Source organism: Aythya marila (assembly GCF_965140915.1).
Source record: "Aythya marila genome assembly, chromosome: W".
NCBI classification, from domain to species: domain Eukaryota; kingdom Metazoa; phylum Chordata; class Aves; order Anseriformes; family Anatidae; genus Aythya; species Aythya marila.
In genome coordinates, this window is record NC_139081.1 from 3,167,876 (window position 1) to 3,194,485 (window position 26,610).

A 26,610-nucleotide genomic window follows, 5' to 3' on the forward strand; every position below is an offset into this window, starting at 1 on the left:
GCAACAGCTCGAAGGCATCCGGGCCATCCTTTACTTACTTCATTTAATTGTTTAGAGAAGTAAGCTACTGCTCGTTTATAGGGACCCAATCTTTCACAGAATCACACAGAATCACAGAATTTCTAGGTTGGAAGAGACCTCAAGATCATCGAGTCCAACCTCTACCTAACGCTAACAATCCCCACTAAACCATATCCGTAAGCTCTACGTCTAAACGTCTTTTAAAGACCTCCAGGGATGGTGACTCCACCACTTCCCTGGGCAGCCTGTTCCAATGCCTCACAACCCTTTCGGTAAAGAAGTTCTTCCTATGTCGTGGTTTAACCCGGCCGGCAGCTAAACACCATGCAGCCGTTCGCTCACCCTCCCCCCTCCCTCTCTGGGACGGGGGAGAGAAATGGAAAGTGAAGCCCGTGAGTTGAGATAAAGACAGTTTAATAAGACAGGAAAATAATAACAAAATAATAATAATAATAATAATAATGATACAATGGTGATAATAGGAAAGTAATAATAATATGTACAAACAAGTGATGCACAATGCAATTGCTCACCACCCGCTGACCGATGCCCAGCCTAACCCCGAGCAGTCCGGCCCCCTCCCCTATAGCCACCCCTATATATTGTTTAGCATGACGTCAGATGGTATGGAATACCCCTTTGGCTAGTTTGGGTCACCTGTCCTGGGTCTGTCCCCTCCCAGCTCTTACTGCACCCCCAGCCTGCCTGTTGGCAGGACAGAGCGAAAGGCTGAGATGTCCTTGGCTTGGTATAAGCACTGCTCTGCAACAATTAAAACATCGGGGTGTTATCAGCACTCTTCTCATCCTAAGCCAAAACACAGCATTCCACCAGCTACTAGGAAGAAAATTATTTCTGTTCTAACTGAAACCAGGACATCTATCCACCCCTTATTCCATACCATTTATGTCATGCTCAGGTTACACTCTTTTCCATACATTCTAATTAGTCACCTACAGTAGTCATAGTAGTGATAACATACAGTATTATATAGTAATTAACATGGTACAATTCAGTTCATGGGCTATTCTCACCCAGTATTAAATCTCCTTGAGGTACACACCGGACCTCTCCGTTCTTTTGCATCACCCACCAAGTGTATCCAGGTCTCTGAGCGAAAACAATTCCACGAATAGGTTTGCCTTTTCCTGAGGCGGGAGTAGCCCAGACTGTTTTACCCAGCATATTTCTTACATGCACTACAGGAACTTTATCCCCATCTACAGTACGTAACAGGTTTGATTGGGCAGGTCCAGCTCGGTTGGCAGATCCCCTAGTATTGACTAACCAGGTGGCCTTTGCCAAATGCGTATCCCGATTTTTGAATGTCCCAGCGCCCATTGCTTTCAATGTAGTCTTTAACAGTCCGTTGTATCGTTCAACTTTACCAGAGGCTGGTGCATGATAGGGGATGTGATACACCCACTCAATACCATGTTCTTTGGCCCAAGTGTCTATAAGGTTGTTTCGGAAATGAGTTTCATTGTCTGACTCCATTCTTTCTGGGGTACCATGTCGCCATAGGACTTGCTTTTCAAGGCCCAGGATAGTGTTCCGGGCGGTGGCATGAGGCACAGGATATGTTTCCAGCCATCCGGTGGTTGCTTCCACCATTGTAAGTACATGGCGCTTGCCATTGCGAGTTTGAGGGAGTGTGATGTAATCAATCTGCCAGGCCTCTCCATATTTATATTTCAGCCATCGTCCTCCATACCAAAGAGGCTTTGACCGTTTGGCTTGCTTGATTGCAGCACATGTTTCACAGTCATGAATAACCTGTGCTATAGCGTCCATGGTCAGGTCCACCCCTCGATCACGAGCCCATCTGTATGTTGCATCTCTACCTTGATGGCCTGAGGTGTCATGGGCCCATCGGGCTATAAATAATTCACCTTTATGCTGCCAATCCAGGTCCACCTGAGCTACTTCAATCTTAGCAGCCTGATCCACCTGCTGGTTGTTTTGATGTTCTTCAGTAGCCCGATTCTTGGGCACATGAGCATCTACGTGACGTACTTTCACAGCCAGGTTCTCTACCCGAGCAGCAATGTCTTGCCACAAAGCAGCAGCCCAGATGGGTTTGCCCCTACGCTGCCAGTTGTTTTGCTTCCATTGCTGTAACCATCCCCACAGGGCATTTGCTACCATCCATGAATCGGTGTAGAGATAGAGAACTGGCCATTTTTCTCGTTCAGCAATGTCTAAAGCCAGCTGAATGGCCTTCACTTCTGCAAACTGACTCGATTCACCTTCTCCCTCAGCAGCTTCTGCAACTCGTCGTGTAGGACTCCATACAGCAGCCTTCCATCTCCGATGCTTCCCCACAATACGACAGGACCCATCAGTGAACAGGGCATATTTCTTTTCATTCTCTGGTAACTGGTTGTACAGTGGGGCTTCTTCAGCATGACCCACCTCCTCCTCTGATGATATCCCAAAGTATTTGCCTTCTGGCCAGTCCATAATCACTTCCAAGATTCCTGGGCGACTGGGGTTTCCTATTCGAGCCCGCTGAGTAATCAGTGCAACCCACTTGCTCCACGTAGCATCGGTTGCATGATGCGTAGAAGAGACCCTTCCCTTGAACATCCAGCCTAGTACCGGCAATCGGGGTGCTAGGAGGAGCTGCGCTTCAGTACCAACCACCTCCGAAGCAGATCGAACTCCTTCATATGCTGCCAATGTCTCCTTTTCAGTTGGAGTATAGCGGGCCTCAGATCCTCTGTATCCCCGACTCCAAAACCCCAGGGGCTGACCTCGAGTTTCCCCAGGTTCTTTCTGCCAGAGGCTCCAGGTGGGGCCGTTCTCCCCGGCTGCAGTGTAGAGCACATTCTTTACATCTGGTCCTGTTCGAACTGGCCCAAGGGCTACTGCATGGACTATTTCCTGCTTGATTTGTTCAAAGGCTTGTCGTTGTTCAGGGCCCCATTCAAACTCATTCTTCTTACGGGTTACTCGGTAGAGCGGGTTTACAATCAGACTGTAATTTGGGATGTGCATTCTCCAAAACCCCACAACACCTAGGAAAGTCTGTGTTTCTTTTTTGCTAGTTGGTGGAGTCATAGCTGTTATTTTGTTGATCACATCCATTGGGATTTGACGACGTCCATCTTGCCATTTTATTCCTAAAAACTGGATCTCTCGTGCAGGTCCTTTGACTTTATTTTGTTTTATGGCAAAACTGGCTTTCAGAAGGATTTGGACTATTTTCTTCCCTTTCTCAAAAACTTCCTCTGCTGTGTCACCCCACACAATAATGTCATCGATGTACTGCAGGTGTTCAGGAGCTTCCCCCTGCTCTAGCACAGACTGGATCAGTCCATGGCAAATGGTAGGGCTGTGTTTCCACCCCTGGGGCAGCCGATTCCAAGTATATTGGACTCCCCTCCAAGTGAAGGCAAATTGTGGCCTGCACTCTGCTGCTAGAGGGATGGAGAAAAATGCATTAGCGATATCAATTGTGGCGTACCACTTGGCTGCCTTCGATTCCAGTTCGTACTGAAGTTCCATCATGTCCGGCACTGCAGCACTCAGTGGTGGCGTCACTTCGTTCAGGCCACGATAGTCCACTGTTAGTCTCCACTCGCCATTAGACTTTCGCACTGGCCATATGGGAATATTGAAATGTGAATGAGTCTTGCTGATCACTCCTTGGCTCTCCAATTGACGAATTAGCTTATGGATGGGAATCAGGGAGTCTTGGTTAGTGCGATATTGCCGCCGGTGCAGAGTTGTGGTAGCGATTGGCACTTGCTGTTCTTCGACCCTCAGCAACCCCACAACAGAGGGGTCCTCTGAGAGACCAGGCAAGGTAGATAACTGTTTAATGCCTTCTGTCTCTAAGGCAGCTATACCAAAAGCCCACCGGAACCCTTTTGGGTCCTTGCAATATCCTCTTCTAAGATAGTCTATGCCAAGGATACATGGAGCATCCGGGCCAGTCACAATGCGGTGCTTTTCCCACTCATTCGCAGTCAGACTCACTTCAGCCTCCAATACAGTCAACTGCTGAGATCCCCCTGTCACTCCACAAATATAGATGGGCTCTGGTCCTTTATAGCTCGATGGCATTACAGTACATTGTGCACCGGTGTCTACTAAAGCCTTATACTTCTGTGCGTCTGACGTGCCAGGCCATCGAATCCACACAGTCCAATAAACTCGATTGTCCCTTTCCTCCCCCTGGCTGGAGGCAGGGCCCCCCTAACCCTGGTCAGAATCTTCTTCGTTTCTGTGTTTGAAGGACTGTCTGCTGGAAGTTGGAGCAGCAAACTTTTCAGAGAATCCCTTTTTCTCGATTGTTTTCTTTTGCAACTCACGTACCCGTGACTCTAGGGTCGCGGTAGATTTTCCATCCCATTTTCTCATGTCCTCTCCACGGTCTCGTAAGTAAAACCACAGGGTGGCACGGGGTGAGTACCCACCATATCGTCTTCCTTGTGTGGATGAACGCCTACCCCTGATAGCTGAGACACTGCTTTGTACAGGTGCGGAGGAGAATAATCTCTCTTCAAGTTGGTGGAACTTTTCAGAAAGTTTCTCCCAAGTGTTCTCTTTTGGTCGGTGGACACTGGTTGGTTCAGGTGGGGAGGATGATAGATTCTCTTCAAGTTGGTGAACCTTTTCAGAAAGTTTCTCCACAGCTGAGACGCAGGCCTGTAAGGAAGAAGAGAGACTTTCTTCGTACTGCCGGAGTTGTTTAGCCATTTCATCCACTGTGGGTTCCTCATCCTCTTTCCAGGCCATTATTGCCAATGAGCTGGCATATGATGATGGTGCACTCCGTACAAACTTCCGCCACATGGGTCGTGTACACCTGACTTCATCTGGATCTTTGGATGTTTGTCTGAGGTCTGGATCCTCATAAATCACTTCCCATACGGCTAATTCCCTCAGGTACTGGATTCCCTTCTCCATAGTGGTCCACTTGCCTGGTAGACATAAAAGTTCTTCCTTGAAGGGATAACTTTCCCTCACAGCTGAGAGGAGACGCCTCCAGAGGCTGTGAGATTGTGCTCCATTTGCAATTGCTTTGTCAATGCCTGTGTCTCTAGCAAGGGATCCCAGTCGCTTGGCTTCCCTGCCGTCTAATTCCACACAATTGGCTCCAGAGTCCCAGCATCGGAGCAGCCAGGTGACAAGCTGCTCACCTATACAGCGACCAAAATCTTTTCGCACATCTCGTAACTCACGCTCGTTTAGGCTTCGGGTAGTTACTGCTGTTGATTTTTCAGCATTCTCATCTTCCTCCTCCTGAACCCTTGATGGCCCAGCGTCATCGTCATCTCCGTCGTCTCTATACCTAGATTTGGCAGAAGACTCTCTGCGTTCTAAACGACCTGAATCTCTATACCATTTTTTCACCTTCTCTACAGGGGCAGCTTGCACTGCTACTGCTCGTTTCTCTGACCTTGTTACAGGGTCTGCCACAGAGGTTGGAATACCCTCTGCAGGGTCGACTTGCACTGCTACAGCTCGTTTCTCTGACCTTGTTACAGGGTCTGCCACAGAGGTTGGAATACCCTCTGCAGGGTCAACTTGCACTGCTACAGCTCGTTTCTCTGACCCCGTTACAGGGTCTGCCACAGGGGTTGGAATACCCTCTGCAGGGTCAACTTGCACTGCTACAGCTCTTTTCTCTGACCCAGCCACAGGAGCTGGAGTGGCTTCAGGAGCTGGAGCATCTGCAGGAACCGGAGCTGGAGTGGCTGCAGGAACTGGAGTTGGAGCAGTTGCAGGAGCTGGGACTGGAGTAGCAGCAGGAGCTGGAACTGGAGCGGCTGCAGGAACCGGAGCTGGAGCAGTTGTAGGAGCTGGAACTGGAGCGGCTGCAGGAGCTGGAACTGGAGCGGCTGCAGGAGCTGGAACTGGAGCAGCTGCAGGAGCTGGGACTGAAGCGGCTGTAGGAGCTGGAACTGGAGTGGCTGCAGGAGCTGGGACTGGAGCGGCTGCAGAGTCCACCGTAGGGGTCACAGTGGCCGTTGGATCTGTCACAGGGCTTGGAGTGGCCGCAGGGTCTGTCACTAAGTTGATAGCAGTATCAATGGCAGCTCGATAGGCATGAGCCAGGCCCCAGCATGTTACAATGATTTGTGTTACTTTGGAACTGCCAGAATCATGACACCTTTTTCTCAAGCATTCTGCCAGTTTTTGAGGATTTTGCAATTGTTCAGGGGTGAATTTCCAAAACACTGGGGGTGCCAACTGCTCTAGATGCCTGCCCATATCCTCCCATACTCCCTGCCACCCACAACTATACTGCCTCCGGGCAGATCTCCGGATGAGCTTCCTAAGTAGTTGTTTAACTTTAAGCAGAATCTGAAGTGCATTCAGGAGGCAGAACAACAAGACTATGCTGGTCTGAGTATCCCAAGGATATTCAATATCTTGGAGAGCTATTGTAGCAAGCTCGGAGGGTAAGAGGGTGGTGAAGGAGGAAGGGAGAGTGATCCAGGAGGATACAGGGGTGGTGAAGGAGAAAGGGAGAGTAATCAAGTAAGAAAAAATATCTTCCCCTTTCCCCTCCACAGATTGACTCCCTAATGGAAAAAAACAATAGGTATAATTGCTAATAGTTTCCAAGATACAGTTTCCAAAATACAGAGTCGACGATGTTACTGAGTACAAATACCAAGTTAGAGTCATGACCAGATATCTCATCGTCTCATAAGCCATTGCTACAACACTCAGTACCATAATGATCTGAAACCAGGGCCTGGAGAGGATAAACAACATGACAGAGAGCAAATACGGAAAATAATGTACTATAATACTCAATTTGGAAAACAGGCGCAGCAGAGTTGAGATTAAAGCAATCAGCATTATGACAAGTGACTATTAAGCAGGTCTAATACTTACACCAATTTTAGTTTAACACACTCTGGTCAGATCTGCCGTTATCTCAACCTTTCGAGCCCCATGTTGGGTGCCAAAAAGACTGTCGTGGTTTAACCCGGCCGGCAGCTAAACACCACGCAGCCGTTCGCTCACCCTCCCCCCTCCCTCTCTGGGACGGGGGAGAGAAATGGAAAGTGAAGCCCGTGATTTGAGATAAAGACAGTTTAATAAGACAGGAAAATAATAACATAATAATAATAATAATAATAATAATAATAATAATAATAATAATAATAATAATGATAGAATGGTGATAATAGGAAAGTAATAATAATATGTACAAACAAGTGATGCACAATGCAATTGCTCACCACCCGCTGACCGATGCCCAGCCTAACCCCGAGCAGTCCGGCCCCCTCCCCCCGGCTAGCCACCCCTATATATTGTTTAGCATGACGTCAGATGGTATGGAATACCCCTTTGGCTAGTTTGGGTCACCTGTCCTGGGTCTGTCCCCTCCCAGCTCTTACTGCACCCCCAGCCTGCCTGTTGGCAGGACAGAGCGAAAGGCTGAGATGTCCTTGGCTTGGTATAAGCACTGCTCTGCAACAATTAAAACATCGGGGTGTTATCAGCACTCTTCTCATCCTAAGCCAAAACACAGCATTCCACCAGCTACTAGGAGGAAAATTAATTCTGTTCTAACTGAAACCAGGACACCAGGGCAGCTGACCTAAACCAACCAAAGGGATATTCCATAACACCTGATGTCACACTCAGCAATAAAAGGGGGGGCTCTCGTGGGGGAGGGGGCTGTTCCTCCTGAACAACCACTACGCGTTTGAGGCCCTGCTTCCCAGGACGTGGCCGAACACCACTCGCTGATGGGAAGTAGAGAATAATTTTTTCTCTCTGTGCTTCCGCGCGGACTGATTGTTTCTCTTGTTTCTGTTTTTCCTCCCCATTCCCTTTCCCTTTAATTAAACCTTTCTCATCTCAAACCTCGAGTTCTCTGTGTTGTATTTTCTCCCCCTTCCTTTTTGAGGAGAGGGGGAGTGAGAGAGCGGTTGTGGTGGAGCTCGGCTGCCCACCTGAGTAAAACCACCACAGTGGGAGCTGGCGACGAGCGCATGGAGAGATGGGGACAGCAATGCCCCCCATCTGGCAGCACAAAGTGAAGGGAGAGGAGGGATTCTGGGGCTGGTAGGACCCTGTGATATCATCTAGGTTTCTGCCTTTGGGGATCCTCACCCCACAGCTACCCCTGGCTCTGTCCCCAGCTGCCACCCTGTAATCGGATGTGAATGGTGGGTTTGGGGGGGTGCGCCCCCTCACTGGCTCTGGCCTCTGCTAATCCAGTAATTGGGTTAATGATGGAAGCAAGACCCCTGTCCCAGCAGCAGACTAGGCAGGGTGCAGTGTGGAGGGAGGATCTAGCCCTGGGGAGGTGGGATCTGGCCCCACCAGGACACCCATGGGGGTGTGCGGCTGCATGGGGGCGTGGGAGTGAGCACAGGCACACATGGAGTGAGAGGGGACAGTGTGGGAGGGATATGAGAGTGTGCATGGGGAGAGTGTGTATGGGGGGGGCATGCAAAAGGAGAATGGCTGGGGATACAGTAGCATGCAATTTCTTCTCCAGCCCTTCTTCCCTCATCATCACTACAAAGCCACCCAGGGGATGGTGATGGGGACGGAGATGTAGGGGGGTCACTGGGCATCCAAGGCACAGCCCAGGTGTGTGCACAGCCCCCCAGCTGTGCACTCCCATGTGTGCAAACACACCTGCCACGTGCACACCTATGCATATACACTGGGTAAGTGCATGCATGCATGCCTGTCTCCCCGTGGCCAGGTCCCCCACCTCAGGGGACACCTTGGGAGCTCCCTTATGTCTGGGGGGGATGAGGCAGGTGAGGGACAATGTGGCCGGGGGTTAACCTGAGCAGATCCCTTCTTGAATCCCTGCTTGTTCAGCCATGAAAGAGCAACAAGACAACGAGATTGGATGGAGTGCACTTGCCGGGACCCCCCAGCATGGACAAATGTGGGGCTGGGATCTGGGGACAGTGACCGTGGTGGCATCATGCAGCACATATCCTCCGCACACACGGCTCTGACACTTAAAGCAAGCCATGCTGGCACCTCGTGCCTCAGTTTCCCCTCCTGTGAAATGGGTTGAGGAGGAGCCTGGGGACCCCATGAGTCCCTCCTCACCCCGGGGCCAGGGGCTGCTGTCCCAAGGCCAGTGCCATGAGCAAACAGTCCCTCACCTTGCCCCGAGCCAGGTTAATGTATGCAGCAGGCAGCTCCCCAGGCAAGGACCCCTGGGGTTTTAATGGCCTGCCGGGTCCTCCGCGCTATCAGTGCTGATTAAACCTGCTGCTCTATAAAGTACCGTTAAACATTAAGCACGTTAAACATTAAGCACGGCGAATGGTTTTGGGGAGGGGGTGCTGGGAGCAGGCTGGGGGGCTATGGCATGGGGGTGTCCAGCTGTGTCAGCGGTGTAATGCTGAGAATGGGGACACCAGGGGGAGCGTTGCTGCTGTGGGGGCTGTGGGATCAGGGCACAGTCCCCTCACCAGCCAGCAGTGCTTGCAAATTCAGCCAGCACCCAGGCAGAGCTGTCCCGCAACCATTAACTTATTAACGGCATGGGGCCGGGCGCTTGCAAGGTCAGGGGGTGGTTGGTGCCTGGCAGGGAGCGAGTGACAGGAGGGGGGCCCAGAGCCCCCAGCTCCTATACTCACTCTTGTGGTGTATTCAGGCTGGGTGGTGGCAAGGCTGTAGGTAAACGGTGGCACCAGTGGCTCCCCAATCCCATTGGGACACAGAAACACTTGATGTGCATGCACCTGGCCATGTACCAGGGACCCCCGGCTCAGAGGTGCAATGATGCTCCAGAGGGGTGCGAGGTCCCCAAGAGACCCTGAGGTCCCCAAAGGACCCCATCAGTGCTTGGCCACCTTCAGCGTGCTGGGAGGATGTGGGGAACTGCATCTCCTGGGCTCCCTGTGTGAGCAGCAGCCAGATGGAAAAATTAGCAGGGCGGCTAATCAATGCGGTGTATATTAAGTGGCTCAGGGTTGGGGAAGATGTGAGGCAGGGAGGAGCTGAGCAGGGTTCGGGATCGATGCAGCCTGTATTAAGTGGATTAAATCCTGGTTGCTGATCTGAGCCCTGGCTACTGGCGGGAGGTGGCAGCCGAGTGGGGGCTGTAGGGGTCCCACTGCGATAGCTTCCCTTGGAAGTGCTGTGGGGGGGCTCCTCGGGGCAGTCTAGAGGGGCTTTGTACCTCACCGTGCCCCTTCTCTGTGGGATCAGCTGGGCCATGGGGGGCTGGAGACCCTGGCTCCATCCCTGCAAGCCCCCCCAGAGCCAGGAGAGGCACCTCCAGGGTTAGCAAGTGTGCTAACAATGTTATTTAATTGTGGTGAGGGGAGGCACGAGGTCTATTCACATCCCTTTAATAAACCATATTCAACCCGCTGCCCTTTAACCTGCCCAGCCAGCCCTGTTATCCCCATCCCTTAAGGAATAAAGATGTCGCCATGGCGATGGGATACTGGCAGAGAGCAGGGTGCCTGGGCATGGCCAGAGCTGCACTCATGGTGGGTCGGGGGCAAGGATGCCCCGAGCAGCTGCGCTGGGCTGGCACTGGGATTGCTGTGGCTTTTGGGGGGGCAAGCCCTACAGAAGGGGTCCCTGAGGTTGGTAGAGCGGAGCAGAGTTGTGCACCAGTGGGGTATCAATCCCCAGGCTTGACAGTTTAATACTTGTGTTTATAGAGGAATATAGTTACATCAATGGCATTAAATGAGTTACTAATTATATCAATACAAACACGATTAAAAGGGTCCTTGCTCATAGGTCACTGCAAGCAGGAGCCGCTGCTCATGTTGCACAGCTGCCCCCTGCTTGAGGTACACAGCAAGGGCGTGCTGGGGAGTGACCCTGTCTGGGACGGGGTGGCCCCTCCGGGGGTCTGTGTTCCCCTCCAGAGTCTGGGTCCCCACCTCGGGTTGTGCGCCCATGCAGGGCTGTGCGTGCCCGTGCAGGGTTATGCATACTAATAGGGAGTAAGTGCACCCATGAAAGGTTGTGTGTGCCTATTTGGGGTTCTGCATGCCCCTTTGGGGTTGTGCGTGTCCATTTGGGGTTGTGTGTGCCTGTATGAGGCCATTCACATCTGTACCAGGTTGTATGTGCCCATGTGGGGATGTGTGCTTGTAAGATTTTTGCGAATGGGTATGGGGCTGTGCACACTTGTGTGGGTTGCACGTGCACTGATGCAGGGTTGTGCATGCTTGTGCAGGGTTGCGTGTGCCCTTGCAAGTCTGAGTGTGCTTCTGGGGGGACATACAGGGTGCATTCCCTTGGGTGGTTGTGTGCGCTCATGTTGGGTTGCGCGCACCCTTGCGTGGGGTTGTGCAAGCCCATAAAGGGTTTTGCATGCTCGTTCAGGATTGTGTATGCCTGCATGGGGTTGTGCACATCTGTGTGGGGTTGAGAATCCCCGCACGAAGTTGTGTGCACCTGTACTGGATTGTGCGTGACCCTGTGGGGTTGTGCTCTGCCGCTCCGATGGCCAGTCCCCAAAGGAGGCTGGAGGGGACCACAGTGCCCACCTTGCAAGAGGAGGAGGAGGGTGAGTGGCAGGTGATGGAGATGGCACCTTCCTTGGGGCTGGTGGTGTCTGGGGGGACCCTCCTTGCCTGCAGGCCACCCCCGTGCCACCTCTGTGCACCTGCAATGCTTGGATCCTATACTCTGCTTTGGCTGGGACCCAGCCAACCCCCCAGCAGCAGGAATCCCCCAAACCCACATCCTCTCCAGCCTGAGCATCCCCAAACCTCACAGGACACCTGGTGCATCATCAGCGTGCCCAAGGGCCATGCCAGCACATCCCCTGTTCCTCGCTCAACTCTCATCTCCTCTTAAAAGCCAACCTTTGCTCCCTGCTTGATGTAATGTATTTTTGTGTCTCGCTGCCCCACAGATAAAAGGTTAGAGGTTAATATACAGTGGAGAGAAGAGATCACACCTGTTTGGGGGCTGCGCGCACACGATGGCAGGGAGCGTGCCTGGGCTTTGCAGGAGCAGAAATACACGTGGGCAGCTGGGGGCCCGGCCGGACACCCCTGCTGGGAGACCCCTGGGAAGGTCTTGGCTTGATTTTCCAAACCAGGAGGAATGGTCTGGGCTGGTGGACAGGCAGGGAAATGTGGGCTCCCAGGGTGCTGCTCCCAGCGTGAGCCCATTGCCGGCACTGATGGATCAGCTCGAACAGGCGATGGGGGTGGTGGTGACAGGGACAGGGAGCTCCTGCTTGCAGGGGGTGTGCAGGTGGCACCCACAAGGGGAGGACGGGATAGCAGCAGAGCACCATGGAGCACCCACAAATGGTGCTGAGGGCAGTGCAGAAGTGTCTGCCTGGTGATGGGAACCACAGGGTCTCTGTCGGAGCAGAGCCACATCCCACATCCCCACGCCCTCACATCCCCATCTCCATGTCCCCCTGTCCTCACGTCCCTGTGTCCCCGCACCCCACATCCTCACAGCTCCCTTTATCTGCCTGTGAATTATGTATTGTGCTGAGGGGGGGGAGGCTCCCTGTCTATTGTTTTTTAACAGCCATTCCGAGCACAACTGTTTTTTTTAAAGGACTATTTTGTGCCTGACTTTGTTTTCCAGCTTGCATTTCTTTGTATATGTTTTGGAAATCCATTCTGAACTGCTGAGTTTTGTTTCTTTTCAGTGGCTTTAAATTCTTGCCAGGCTCACTGCGAGGAATTGGTGTCTATAGCGCCTTCAATTGGTGCTAATTTTTCTTTCATGTGCTCTGACTTTTACTGCTAGGCCATCGATCTGACAGTCTCCAATTTGTCATGGTCACTGAGGAGTTGTGCTGGAATCTGGCAAGCCCTGGCTGCTGCATGGCACGGCCGCATCCTGCCCTGCCATGGGGCTCCATGCTGCCACGCATCCAGGGCAGGGAAAATGAGGCACGGAGGCTGCCAGGGTGCAGGGCAGGTGGGGAGCCCATGGCAGACCCGAGCCTGGGGATGTGTCGGGGAATCCCATGGGGAGAGCTGGGGGGTAAAAGGGGTGATGCCAGGTGCTGGAGCCAGCAGGGTCCCCATCCCCAGCACTGTCCTGTGCCGTCCCCCTGCCCGGTGCATGCCAGCAGCGTTGACCCCTCTCTCTCCTGCCCCAGCTCTACGAACTGGACGAGGACCCAAAACGCAAGGAGTTCCTGGATGACCTCTTCAGCTTCATGCAGAAGAGAGGTAAAGGTGGGTGGCTTGGGTGGATGCCCCCCAGTCGCTTGTTTGGGGCTCGTCTCTGTGAGCTGCACCCCACAAGGCTGGCTGAGTGCAGACGGGGCCACGCTGGCCACTGTCACACACACAGGGCTCAGCTCTGACTCCATGCCCTTCATCTCCTGGTGTGCACCATTAGACCCAGACACCACGTCCCGCACTTATACACACGCACATGATCACACCCCACAGATTCAGCCCTGTTGTGGACACCCCCTAGCAGGGTGCTGCCAGCTGGAGGGGCTGGGACCCCCGAATTTGGGCTGGTGGTAATGCCCCTTGCTGATGCCCACCAGCAGTGCCCACTGGAGAGGCGCAGTAGGGTTGCAGCAGAGCCCTTTGGTGATGTCTGTTAGCAAAACCCATTAATTATGCCCATTAGCGATGCCCAGCAGTGTCACCCAGCGAGGATGCCCACTTGCAGTGCCTTATAGCAATGCCTGATTAACAAGGCCCATTAGCAGCGCCCATTAGCAATCCCTGTTAGTGATGCCCATTTGTGGGTGCTCAGAGCCATACCTGAGCACTGCCATGGGGCCGTAGGAGCAGCATGGGGGCCCAGGGGTTAAGAGCCCGCCAGCCCACCCAACCCCATCGAAAATCTTTGCTATCAGCACAGGGACAAGCCAGCTGCTGGGGACTTGATAAATGCTTTAACATTTGCCCTCCCCATCCGGGCCCGGGACAATTATAAGTTGCCGAGCACGGGCGCGCGGTTGGCTGTATTAATTAGAGCCTTTTTCTGGTGTGTGGATTATTGAACACACCGCTCGACAGCCAGTAAACCCCAGGCAGAGGTTAATGCTGAGCTAATTAATGGGGGAAGGCTTGGGGAGGGGGGCTGGAGCTGGCTGTGTGTGGGGCGAGAGCAGGTGGGAAGGGGTGGTCGGTCCCGAGTGTCGGTGGTGTTGGGAGTGTTGGTGAGGGTGGGTGCCCACCTGTGGGGCAGTGGCACCCAGCTCTCGAGGGGCTGAGACCCCACAAACCCATGCCATACGGGAGCTGCCATGGCCATGGGGCTTACACCAGAGTGTGGCTGGAGGTGGATGGGGTCTGGGTGCTGCCCCGTGGGCGGTGGGTGCCCCCCAGATGTGGGGCAGGCTGGGGGGAGCCAGGGGAGCACCACCGCTGCCCGACCCTTGTCTCCACCCTCAGAATCCATCAGGGCTGCAAGATTCATGGGATGCTTGGCGGCTTCATTATCTCTCTCTCCAGAGCTGATTAACTCCCTCACCGTTGGGGCCGGGGCTAATTAAGCGAGCTATCTGTCAGTGTGGGGAGAAGGGAGAGTGCCCAATGCTCTCCAGTCCCACTCCTGTCCCCTCCCCAGGTTGGGTGACATCTCGGGGGTGACCCTGGGGAGGTATAGCAGGTGGTGCTGGGTGCCCCAGCTCTGGGGACAGACAAGGGGGCACCCTCAGAGCTGGGTGCTGATGAGAGCCGGTGTGGGTGCTTCTGGGGCACCCAGGGGCATGCAGGCAGGGGGCTGTGTCCCTAGGGTGGCAGTGGGTGGGGGGTGGACAGCGAGCCCTAGGAAGGGGCTGTGCATCCCCCCCCCATTTGCACCCTCCCCATCCCCACACTGAGCCGAGGGCCCTGTCGATAACGTGGCACCGTTAATCAATCCAGAGCTAATTGCAGCAGCACAATGGCCCCGCCACCTCTCTGGGCTTTTGTGCTGTGCACCCCGGCCACTGCCGGGGCCATCACTCTGTGGGGACACAGACAAGTCCCTTTGTCAGCAGGACGGGCACTGTCCACCCCGGGATTAATGGCGAGCAGCATTCATTAGCCACTGTGGCCAGGGAGGGGGGAGAAAAGAAGTTTGGAGGGCATTGATCGGGCTCCGGGACCCACAAACTCGTTTGAAGCTTCTGGGGTGACTGGAGGAGCCACCGTGCTCCCACCACCCAGCAGAGAGCCCTGACAGCTTCTGAGGGCAGCCAGTGCCTGTGGTGGCCATGGGGACAAGGTGGGGGCCACGTCCTCAGAGGGCGAGGGTCCCTGTGGGCTCACCCCTCACCCTTCTCTCTCCTGACTCGCCCAGCCCGAAGGGACGCCCGTGAACCGCATCCCCATCATGGCCAAGCAAGTGCTGGACCTCTATACTCTGTACCGGCTGGTGATGGACAAGGGCAGCCTGGTGGAAGTCATCAACAAGAAGATCTGGAGGGAGATCACCAAGGGCCTCAACCTACCTACCTCCATCACCAGCGCTGCCTTCACCCTCCGCACACAGTGAGCACCCAGGGTGTCCCCAAGGGGGACAGAGGGCTTCCCCTGTGCCTGGGCACCATCCCCAGCCCAGTTCCTGCTCATCTTGGGGCTGGCTGGGATGTGCCCAGTGCTGGCTCTGATCCTGTCTCTCTTCCCCACACAGATACATGAAGTACCTGTACCCCTATGAATGCGAGAAGCGGGCGCTCAGCTTGCCTGGGGAGCTGCAGGCCGCCATTGACAGCAACCGGCAGGAGGCAGACTTTCGGCACTGTTCTTCAACTACTCGCCCACCGGCACCCCAACCCTGCTGGGCTCCCCCAAAATGCCTCTGCCGGCCCTCAGCATCTCCACGCACAGTTGTGGCCAGATGGGCCAAGTGCATGGCGTGAAGAAAGGTGTGTGAGGACCACGGCTGCCCCACCTCAGGCAACTCCACCAGGTATACTCCTTCTCCCAGATGGGAAAAAGGAATGATTTTATTCATTTGGTCCCCTCTGGGGTGAGAGGGAACAGACAGCTCTGGAGCTGGGCCCAAGCCCCAACATGGAGGTGGAGGCCCCTTCTTCACAGAATCACAGAATCACAGAATTTCTAGGTTGGAAGAGACCTCAAGATCATCGAGTCCAACCTCTGACCTAACACTAACAGTCCTCCACTAAACCATATCACCAAGCTCTACATCTAAACGTCTTTTAAAGACCTCCAGGGATGGTGACTCCACCACTTCCCTGGGCAGCCCGTTCCAATGCCTCACAACCCTTTTGGTAAAGAAGTTCTTCCTAACATCCAACGTAAAGCTCCCCTGGCGCAACTTTAGCCCATTCCCCCTCGTCCTGTCACCAGGCACGTGGAAGAACAGACCAACCCCCACCTCCCTACAGACTCCTTTAAGGTACCTGTAGAGAGCAATAAGGTCGCCCCTGAGCCTCCTTTTCTCCAGGCTGAACAAGCCCAGCTCCCTCAGCCGCTCCTCGTAGGACTTGTTCTCCAGGCCCCTCACCAGCTTCGTCGCCCTTCTCTGGACTTGTTCGAGCACCTCCATGTCCTTCTTGTAGCAAGGGGCCCAAAACTGAACACAGTACTTGAGGTGCGGCCTCACCAGAGCCGAGTACAGGGGGACGATCACTTCCCTAGCCCTGCTGGCCACACTGCTTCTGATACAAGCCAGGATGCCGTTGGCCTTCTTGGCCACCTGAGCACACTGCTGGCTCATATTCAGCCGACTATCAACCAATACTCCCAGGTCCTTCTCTGCCAGGCAGCTTTCCAACCAAAATGCCCATCCTGCCCCATGGTGCGGGGATAGAGAGATGGGGCGAAGAGACTGGGGGTCTCGCTGAGCTCTCCCCGTCATTGCAGAGGATGGCACGGTGCCGGCGGTGCCTGGGCACATTGCCATCCCGGTGGGGCTGGCCAGCCTTGCAGCAGCTCAGGCAGTGGCAGCCTTGCAGGTGGCGGTGCTGGAACAGCTGTGGGAGAAGCTGGAGACAGGGGAGCCCCCAGAGAAGAAGGTGGCCCTGACAGCAGAGGGGCAGCAGCAGCTGATGCAGCAGGCTCTGCAGCACAACCTCCTGGCCATGGCTTCCCAGTTCCCCATGAACATCAAGGTCTCCAACCAAGGTAGTGCCCTACAGCCTCCAGCCTGGCCACCCCAGCCCCTGTCACCCTTGGGGGAGAACGGGGCTGCCCGGGGAGGATGGGGCCCCTCTGCTCCCTCTGGCAGGTCACTTCTGTTTCTTTTGATGCTCATATTGGTATTTCCTTCCCCCAGATGACAGACAGGAGACTGCATTGAACCTGTCCACCAACAGCATTAGCAGTATCAACATGTCAATAGAAATAAATGGAGTTGTCTACACAACTGGGCTCAGCAGATGGAAATTTGGGGTTTGGGGTCCCCCCGCCAGCAGGGTGCAGAGAGGATGGTGTCGGAGTGCTTTGGTGGAGCAGAGGCTGCCTCAGGGACTGGCAAGAGGAGCCAAGAGAGGGTGCAGGTGCCCGAGAGAGGATGCTCCCAAAGCTGCCCCGTACCCTGCTATGGGGCCCGGGACCCCCAACCCATGCTGTGATGCAGCCCCCTGCACTGGCCAAGCAGGTCACCCCATGCCCCCCAGCTGCCCGCCTGCCCCGCTGAGACCCCCACAATTAAAGAGGACGGCTTTTCCTCCAGCACATAAATATTTAATGAGCCAGAAAGGTCAGGGCTCAGCAGCACACAAGGCCACCAGCTACAGGGTCCTGGGACACCCCAGGGGGCTGTGTAAGGGGACAAGGGGATGGGCAGTGGCACGAGGCCAGGGGAAGCACAAGGCCAGGGGAGGCACTAAGGGTGATGGGGGTTGGAGCCCACAGGGTGCCAGTCCCTAATCCCGTTTCGCTCCTCAAGTGTCCTGTTCTCCCGCCAGCCTGCAGCCCCCCCCAGCACCTGGTGGAGGGGGCACCCAGAGCCAGCTGAACCCCACAGCCATCCCGAACCCACTGCCGCCAGCCCCCTTGCACAGCCACACTCCTGCCAGCGCCGTGCCGTAGGGGCAATGATCCCTGAAGCGGACGGGGTTCCTGAGGGGGGTGGGGTAGGGGCTGCGCGCCTGGCCGTGGGGCAGGGATGTGCCCAGCGGGGTCTGGGGGACCAAGGGTGGCTCTTGGTGCCGAGCAGAGCTGTGGCCATGCAAAGCCAAGCACCCACAGGGCCCTTTTGTCCCTCACCCCCAGGTGTGGGGCCCCTTGCCTGCATGTACCCCCAAAACATGCCTTCTGTGACCCCCCTGAACAGATCCTGTGGGCCTGGGCACCCCTGCACTCTGCAGCCACTCTGGGCACCTCAATGCACTTGCCACATCCCGTACACACCTCAATGCCCACTGTGTAGCCCCTATACTCACCTTGAAGCACACACTGTCCCCCCCACATTGGCATGCTCTCGATGCACACCCTGCATCTCTGACACATGGCACCCCCTATACACCCTATACATTGCACACTGTGTTCCTTATACACGCTGGCAGTGCAAATGCTGCATCCCCCCCCACTGCCTCCCCCATACATCACACTCTGCATCTCCTATACACACCCTACACCCCCGTATGCACTCATTGCAATCACTGCAGACCTCCCCTTTGTCCCCCCACACTGCCCCTGCCCTATGCCACCCCTAGGGTCACCCCCAGGTGTGGCGAGGGAACACTGGGGGGGCACATACTGGGGAAACTGATGGGGAGGCTATTGGGGGTGGGGCTTATGCACTGGGAGGGGCTTGCTGGGGAGCAGGGTGGAGAGGCCCCCAACCAAAGACCACCCATGTGCCAGGATCCCCAGGGGGGAGGGGGTGGGGGGCAGTGGGATTGGGGGGGCTCCAAACTACCTCATTGGGGAAGGGGGGTGCCTCCTTCACCTGACCACACCCCTGGGTGCCAAAGCAAATGAGCACGGAGCGACGCTTGCCTCTACCTCAGCGGGTGGCCAGGGCCTGGTGCCACCCATGCCCCCACCCCATGGCAGCGTGGCTCTGTGTAACTATTAAAGGAACTGAACTGCTGGACCGAGCCGGGGACAAGTGTGATGCAGTGCCATGGGTGCCAGAGGTTGGGCTGCATTGACCGAAGTTGCCCTCAGTCCTGGGGCTTGAATCAGTGCTCCCCTGCTGGAGCAGGACAGGCACCAAACCCAGCCTGTGTGGGCCCCACAGGTGGGGGACCCCTACAGGCGAGGGGTGCAGCTGTGGGCTTGCAGCAGGAGGTGCCAGCAGTGCTCATGGTGGGCACTGAGCTGAGACGGGCCCCCCTTCCAACAGCAATCCTCAGCACAGGCCTCTAGCACCCACAGAGACAAATCCCAGCACAGCCACTGCCCTCCCCCAGGCACCAGTGTCTGTCTGTTATAAATCGCTCAGTCCCAAAATAGGATTATAATCAAAGTTTACAATTTATTAAAGGAATAGAGGTAAGCAAACAGCGCTGGGTGCGCCGGGAGTCTCCGCTCCACCAGGACGCACACAAGTTACATCAAGTAGCTGATTTTTAGGCTCCTAGGCTAATACATATTCATTACTACTTCTAAAAAAACCCGGGTTATTATAATTAGCTTCCGGAATCCAAACCCTCCTACTGGAGCATGCGCATCAGTCTCCGGTGGTCTCCCTGGGGGTCTCTGGGGGTCTTTCATGCTGAAGGCTCGTAGTCTTCCTCTCAGGTTTTTTTTCTTGTCCTTTCCCTTTGTACTCCTTGGCAGCATGTCAAAAGCTTACACAGCGTCCCCTGCAAGTTTTGTCTTCTAGCCGTCCTTCAGCTTCTTTTTTTCTTCTCCTTAATCTCCTGGCCACCTGGCCAGATATCAGGGGCTTGCATAGTGTCCCATTCAGAAGCCATAACAGTCACTAGTTGTTAGCAGTTGTTCTGAAACCCCCAGACATCAGAGACTTCAAAGAAAAAACATACAAATACAAATAGCTCTCTATTGACACTTCACGAGTAGTTAAAACATTCCTCACAGGCCATTCACAGGGATACTCCAGTCACATCTATAGCAGTGCTAAATCAACCACAAAGAAGGCAAAAAGGCTGTAACTGTTAGGAATAAGAGTTCGGAATAACAAAAGCAAATAGGCTCATGGATTTGAGGAATATTTCTGAAGATTTGATAAATTGACTATAATGAGGGGGAGACTGGGACACTGGGAGGAAAGGGAAGAAACCACATCTGTGGAAGAATTAAATTGCCAGTGCAGGACCCAGAGACGGACAGAACTGCTCTCTATTGACACGAATTGTTAAAATATTCCTTTGCAAGGTACAAGAACTATATACATTAACCATTCTGTTTTTCTTAGACTTGTGGTTATACAAGGGTATGTAAGAGAGAAGGTCACATTCATCATACCATGCGGCCCTAGCACTGTTCCATACTGACACGAATCAGATGAACATATATCACGTCTGTGTGTGCCCCAGGCTGCAAGGGGTCCCTGGGGTGTTTGCACTGGGCTGGGGTGTAGAAGCCGGGGTTGCATGGGTGTGACATGGCTCAGCCCCAGCGCAGAGCTCCTGTGGCCCGCTGAGGGGATAAGAGGAGAGCCTTACTTGGGGTCTTGTGTCCCCTGTCACTGCTGGGCAGCACTATCCACAGCGCATCGAGTGCCAGGACCTCAAGGGGCCAAGAGGGTGCAGGCAGTCCTGAGTCCCTCCTCGTTACACAGCTCAGGGGGCGATGTGCAAAGCCACGCTTCCTGGGGGGCTCGGGGACACAGCTGCTGTCACCTGAGTAACCAGCCCTGATCAATGCCCACTTCTCAAATATATAGTCCCACAGGGACTATAACTGAGCAGGAGGGAGGAGACGGAGGGGTGCAGGGATGACCCGGTCTGGCAGGAGGAGTGCTGGATCCGGCCTCAGCACCAGGCTAGTGGAAGGTGGCCGTGGCATCACTGTGCCACCACGGAGATGGGGACGGGGATGGAGGCTTCCTCTCAGCCCCCAGGTGTGGGGGCAGACTCACCATGTAGGCAGCCAGCGCTATGGCTTCAGGTTTGTCCTGTGACAAAGCCCAAGCTCCAGGGTGTACTGGGTCTGGCTGGAATGTTAACTTTCCCGGCAGCAGCCCATACAGTGCCATACTCTGTACTTGTAGCTGGAACAGCAGTGTTATCACACCAGTGTTGTGTCTACTGCTGAGCAGCAGTGGCACAGCATTGGGCCTTTCTCTAACCCTCCTAGGGGGTGGGCAAAAAGTGAGAGAAACATCACTAGGGCAGCTGACCTAAACCAATCAAAGGGATATTCCATACCATGTGGTGTCACACTCAGCAATAAAAGGTGGAAACAGGAAGAAGAGGGGAGGGGTGGGCTCTTGTTGAGAAGACGTCGGTCCTCCTCTCGAACACCGGCTGTGTGCGTTGAGGCCTTGCTTCAAGGACGTGGTCAATCATCGCTCATTTGTGGGAAGTAGAGAGTAATTTCTTTCCTCTGCACTTCCATATAGCCTTCATTTATTTTGTTTGTTTTCCTCCCTTCTTTTTATTTTTCCTTTTCCCTCCCTTTTCCCCTTTCCCTTTTTATTTCCCCTTAGTTAAATTGTTTAGTTCATGGTAGTCTTTATTTAATTATTATTATTATTTCCCTTTAATTAAATTATCTTTATCTCAACCCGTGCGTTGTTCTTTGCTTTACTTCTCCCCCTCCTCATCTAAAGGAGGGGGAGTGAGAGAGCGGTTGTGGGGTTTAGCTGCCCAGCACGGTAAAACCACCACGCAGGGCCACCTGAATTCCACACCATTTTGGGGTGGGTTATCAGTGACCCTTTAGCACAGGGATTTGGGCATTCCTGCACATCACCTGCCCTGCTGCACAGGCTGCAGGAGAGACAGTCCCCTCTAAACACACCCCAGCACTGCGTGCACAGCCCCCAGCCCCTGCTGCTAACAAGGCTGCTTCTAATTGTCGCCTTTGTGGAACAAAGTGCAGCTCTTCCCTCTGAAGATGCCTCTCCCAGAGCCCAGCTATCAGTCCCTGGGAAGAAAGGCAGAACGCACGGGGCCTCAGCCTGTTTCTCTGCACAGCTCCTCCAAGGAGATTTTGGGGTCACAGGGATGCTGGGGCTGCCCCCCACCTCCCTCCTACAGCCTGGTGGCCCTGTACAGATGCTCCCTGTAGGAACACATGTAGAAGGACCAAGGGTTTTCAGGGCACAGTAGGTTTTGCTGTCAGCAAGGGGCATGGAAAGGGCCTCAAAGCCATTCAGCTGATGAAGCTCTCACTATTAGCAGACGGGCTTGACCTAAGAGCCTTAATCAATGACAAAAAGGGGTTCCCAGGCACAACATACAGCAGGGAACATCATGAGGTGCTTCAGATGCCCCCCAGACTTCTCCCTCTCAGCCCAGAAGGTTTCTGGATGTGGTGGCTGCTGTGAACTCATTTTGTCCCTTTGAGAGATCCCAATAATTGCAAGTGCTAGCTGCATGAAGCAGCAGCTGCCGCTTTTATCAGCCTTTTAGTGATTGCCACCTGAGTTGTTCGGTAGGTGAGGGTGGGTAGAGGCCTAGGGGCAGGCCTGTGGCAGCCTCCCGATGTAATAAGTGGTTGGAACCAAAACCACTCTCGGAATAATCTTTATCAGAGCCAAATTTATTAAGCAAGCATTCAAGCAGGCAAAACAGCGCTGGGCGGCTGGGGAGTCTCCGCTCCACCAACGGCGCGCACCTCACCCCCGCCAGAATCCCCCTTTTATAGCTTGGTTGTTCCGGGTGTACGTGGCATATCCTGGTATGTCCTGCAGTTGCACGTGCTGTTGCTAGGGGGTCGTCTCGGACCTCCTGGTGGTCGTGAGGATGAAGGCCGTAGTCTTCCACTGCGTTGCGGGTTGCGATCTTGCTGAGCAAGCACTATACATGTTCTATACATGTTCTTATCAGGATAGTCAGCTGGAAACTTTCCAGCTATATAGGGTTGTCACAGCCTCCACAAGCTTCCCCAAGATTTATTACAGGTTCTTATCAGTGATATTGTATAAACTCACTTTAGGATAGAATAAAACTTGTGGTTAAAAATTAGCGAGAACAAAATAGAAGACATCTTGTTATCTGTTGACCTTCTGTTATGTTGAAGCATCTTGTTATTTGAAAACATCACGTTATTTGTTAACCCTCAGTCAGGCTGAGACTTGAGATAACTTGAGTCAACCTTCTGTTATGCCTTGTTAACTGAGACATCCTGTTATCTACCGACCCTCAGTTAGGCCGAAAGCCAACTCAGCATTTTTACAGCTTGGAAAACAACTGATTCATCCTACCTGGCATTTTTTAAGCAAAGGGTGAAAAGTGCATCAGAAGACCTATGGTCTTCCTCCCAAAGACCACTGCCCACATCCCGAAGACCCCAGCCCACAATTCTTGGAAGGCTTTGCGCAAGCGCAAGGACTGATAAGCTAATTAGCATACGAAGCGAGAGTAGGCTGGTTTAGGTAATGAATATGCATAGGCGTTAATAGAATATTCATTGTTTTGCTGTATAAATATGAGATGGTTTGTTACTTCGGACATGCACGATAGGCGGAAGGATCCCCCGTGCATCCAGCACTGCAATAAAGAATATACCACTTAAGGAAATTTCGTCTCCAATCTTTAAATCATCAGGATGGTCAGCTGGAAACTTTCCAGCTATATCGGGTTGTCACAGCCCCCACAAGCTTTCCCACCGGTTTGATTAACAAACTTATTATACAATATTTATTGCAATCCCCCCATTTTATTTTTACCATTTTGTTCATCAAACCGGGCAACAGCTTCTTGCGCGAGTGGGAGGATGGGAGTTTCTTTACTAATAACCTGGTCTCCCTCTAAGTGTTCATATTGTTTTCTTATTAACATTAGGTGTGCTGCTTCCAATCTATTCTTTATTAACTGTCCTGGTTTCAGTTAGCACAGAATTAATTTTCTTCCTAGTAGCTGGTGGAATGCTGTGTTTTGGCTTAGAATGAGAAGAGTGCTGATAACACCCCGATGCTTTAATTGTTGCAGAGCAGTGCTTATACTAAGCCAAGGACATCTCAGCCTTTGCTCTGTCCTGCCAACGGGCAGGCTGGGGGGTGCAGTAAGAGCTGGGAGGGGACAGACCCAGGACAGGTGACCCAAACTAGCCAAAGGGGTATTCCATACCATCTGACGTCATGCTAAACAATATATAGGGGTGGCTAGCCGGGGGGAGGGGGCCGGACTGCTCGGGGTTAGGCTGGGCATCGGTCAGCGGGTGGTGAGCAATTGCATTGTGCATCACTTGTTTGTACATACTATTATTACTTTCGTATTATCACCATTGTATCATCATTATTATTATTGTTATTATTTTTGTTATTTTTTTTCCTGTCTTATTAAACTGTCTTTATCTCAACTCACGGGCTTCACTTTCCATTTCTCTCCCCCGTCCCAGAGAGGGAGGGGGGAGGGTGAGCGAACGGCTGCGTGGTGTTTAGCTGCCGGTCGGGTTAAACCACGACAGTCTTTTTGGCGCCCAACGTGGGGCTCGAACCCACGACCCTGAGACTGGGTTACATTGCAGAGTTACATTGTTTAGAGAGAAGGAATGTGGTACTGAGATATGCTTACAGTGATAAGAAAGCTTAAGCAGGTGACCTTGTAAAATACAGACAACCAGACTCCTTAGGACAATTAGGTGAAAATCACGGTGTTATGTCAAGTCAGATAAGTGAAGAAACATTACCACTTCAAGCAGTAAAAATGTCAAAAGAAATCTGAAATTTAACAGGCTGGCGACTGAAAGCTGTGCTTTGTTTGTGAAGCATCAGATAGATTGTGAACCTGGATTACCCACTCAGTGGGGAAACAGGGGAGGGTCCTGTCATCAAAAAGTATATAAACTGTGTTTTGGAACCAGTCGGTGCGCTCTCCTGCTTGTGGGGCGCCCACCATTGCAATCGCGAACAAATTACTACTTCACTGAGATCCTCGCCTGAGCCTAAGTTGTTGGCTACGGAGTGTTTCTCACAATTTGGGGGCTCATCCGGGATCCAGTCACCTACTGGGGAGCTCCACCGCCGCAGCAGCAGGAAGGCATGACCTGCTGATTTCAGCGGTCCTGTGCATCGACGGTGGCGGTTCTGCGGAAAGCTGACAGAGGGCCCTAGACTGGTTAAAGAGGCAGGATCCATGAAGTAGTGGGGAAAGGAAGAAGGTAGGCACTCCAGGTTTTTAAGAATTGAACTGGTTACTCTGTGCACAGACCAAGGTAAGAATATTAAGTATTGACTTGGGTGTCGGGTTAGACTCTGTGTGAAGAGTCTCGGGAAATCTGGTGTATGGTAAGTCCTCGCACGGGGAAGTGCTGGCACGATACCAGGGAAATTTGATGTACGGTAACCCTTGCACGGGAAAGTGGTGGGTAGTACACCAGGGAAATTTGGTGTACGGTAATCCTTGCACGGGGACGTGCTTGGAAGTACACCAGGGAATCTGGTATACTCATAGGTGTGCAGTAACCCTTGCACGGGGAGGTGCTTGGCAGTACACCCCCATTTTCCAGAATTGGAACGTTAGTGTGTGGTACACTGCAGAAGGGAAATTTCTGTAGCACATACTGGCGAGGGTTAGGAAAAATGGGAAAATATGAGTTCCAGGGGACAGGGAGATATCCCTGGGGGAGTGCCTACTAATAGTTCTTCCTGAAGAATGATAAGAAATTGGAAACATAATCCCAAAATTAGAGGGATTGTAAAATAAAAATAATAAATTAAAAATAAAAGGTTAAATATTGTGTATCAGTCTGGACAAAAGAATCAATTAAGGAAACAGCAGTATTTTGGCCAAAATACGGGTCTGATGAAAATCCAGGCTTTAAATTTATGTGTAAACAATAAGATTCCTTTTTCGGAGAAGGAGCCAAGTTATGCTCCCTATAATCTTAATATTGAACCGGTGGCAGCAGCAGTCACTCCAGGAAGGGAGACAGGGACTGTAATTAGCACTGTCCCTAGAGAAGGATCGTACTCTAGGCTCTGGCAAGAATTAGAACAAGGTAGAAGATATATTGAGAATTTTGCCTTCCCTGATACTAACAGTACTAACACTAACTGTGTATCCTCTTAGGTGAACTACCCCCCCTCCTTACCAGCAGAGAGGTTAGGACTTTTAAGAAGGAGAGGAAGTCTTTATTTGAGGACCCCAACAGCCTAGCTGAACAATTAGACCAGTTCCTACGACCTGACTTATACTCTTGGGGGAAGGGAATTATGTCTATAAGTATGTTGTTTCCAGGGAAAGAAATGGGAATGATCAGGAGGAGAGCTGCTATACAAGAATGGGAAAGAGCTCATCCTCCAGGACCAGGGGTAATACCGGCAGGGCAGAAATACTCACTTGCCAATCCTGGCTGGAATAATAATAGTGTGCAACACAGAAATCATATGAGAGACTTGGGGTCAGAATGAGAAAGTACTCGGGGATGAGACCTGAGGACCCGGTATCCTAAGGGCTCTTGAAAGGTCATTGTGTGATTAAAGCCTGGCAAAATACACAGAAAATGCTTCAGAAGGTGGGGGGATGTAGTGAACAGTCACTGGGGGACCCTCCTGTGGGAGGCCCTGGAGGTATGTGTCCGGAGGGGAGATAAGAACTAATGGTATTCACAGTGCAGCAGGTAGTGAGGCAGAGGGTTGGAGAAAGATGAAGAAAATCTTCAGGGGGAGTAAGGGCCAGGATGG

The 26,610-nt window shown here is 52.9% G+C and overlaps 1 protein-coding gene across 1 annotated transcript; it reads left to right on the forward strand.

Annotated features, from left to right (window-relative positions):
* Nucleotides 1-10,412: 10,412 nt before the first annotated feature.
* On the forward strand, nt 10,413-17,538 carry LOC309889465 (AT-rich interactive domain-containing protein 3A-like; the record flags this gene model as incomplete). Its single annotated transcript, XM_082782321.1, is given in 9 exon segments — nt 10,413-10,472; nt 13,079-13,151; nt 15,239-15,422; nt 15,565-15,648; nt 15,650-15,673; nt 15,675-15,799; nt 16,764-17,024; nt 17,176-17,291; nt 17,479-17,538. Coding segments are annotated over 9 exon segments (987 nt in total).
* Between the last annotated feature and the right edge of the window lie 9,072 nt (nt 17,539-26,610).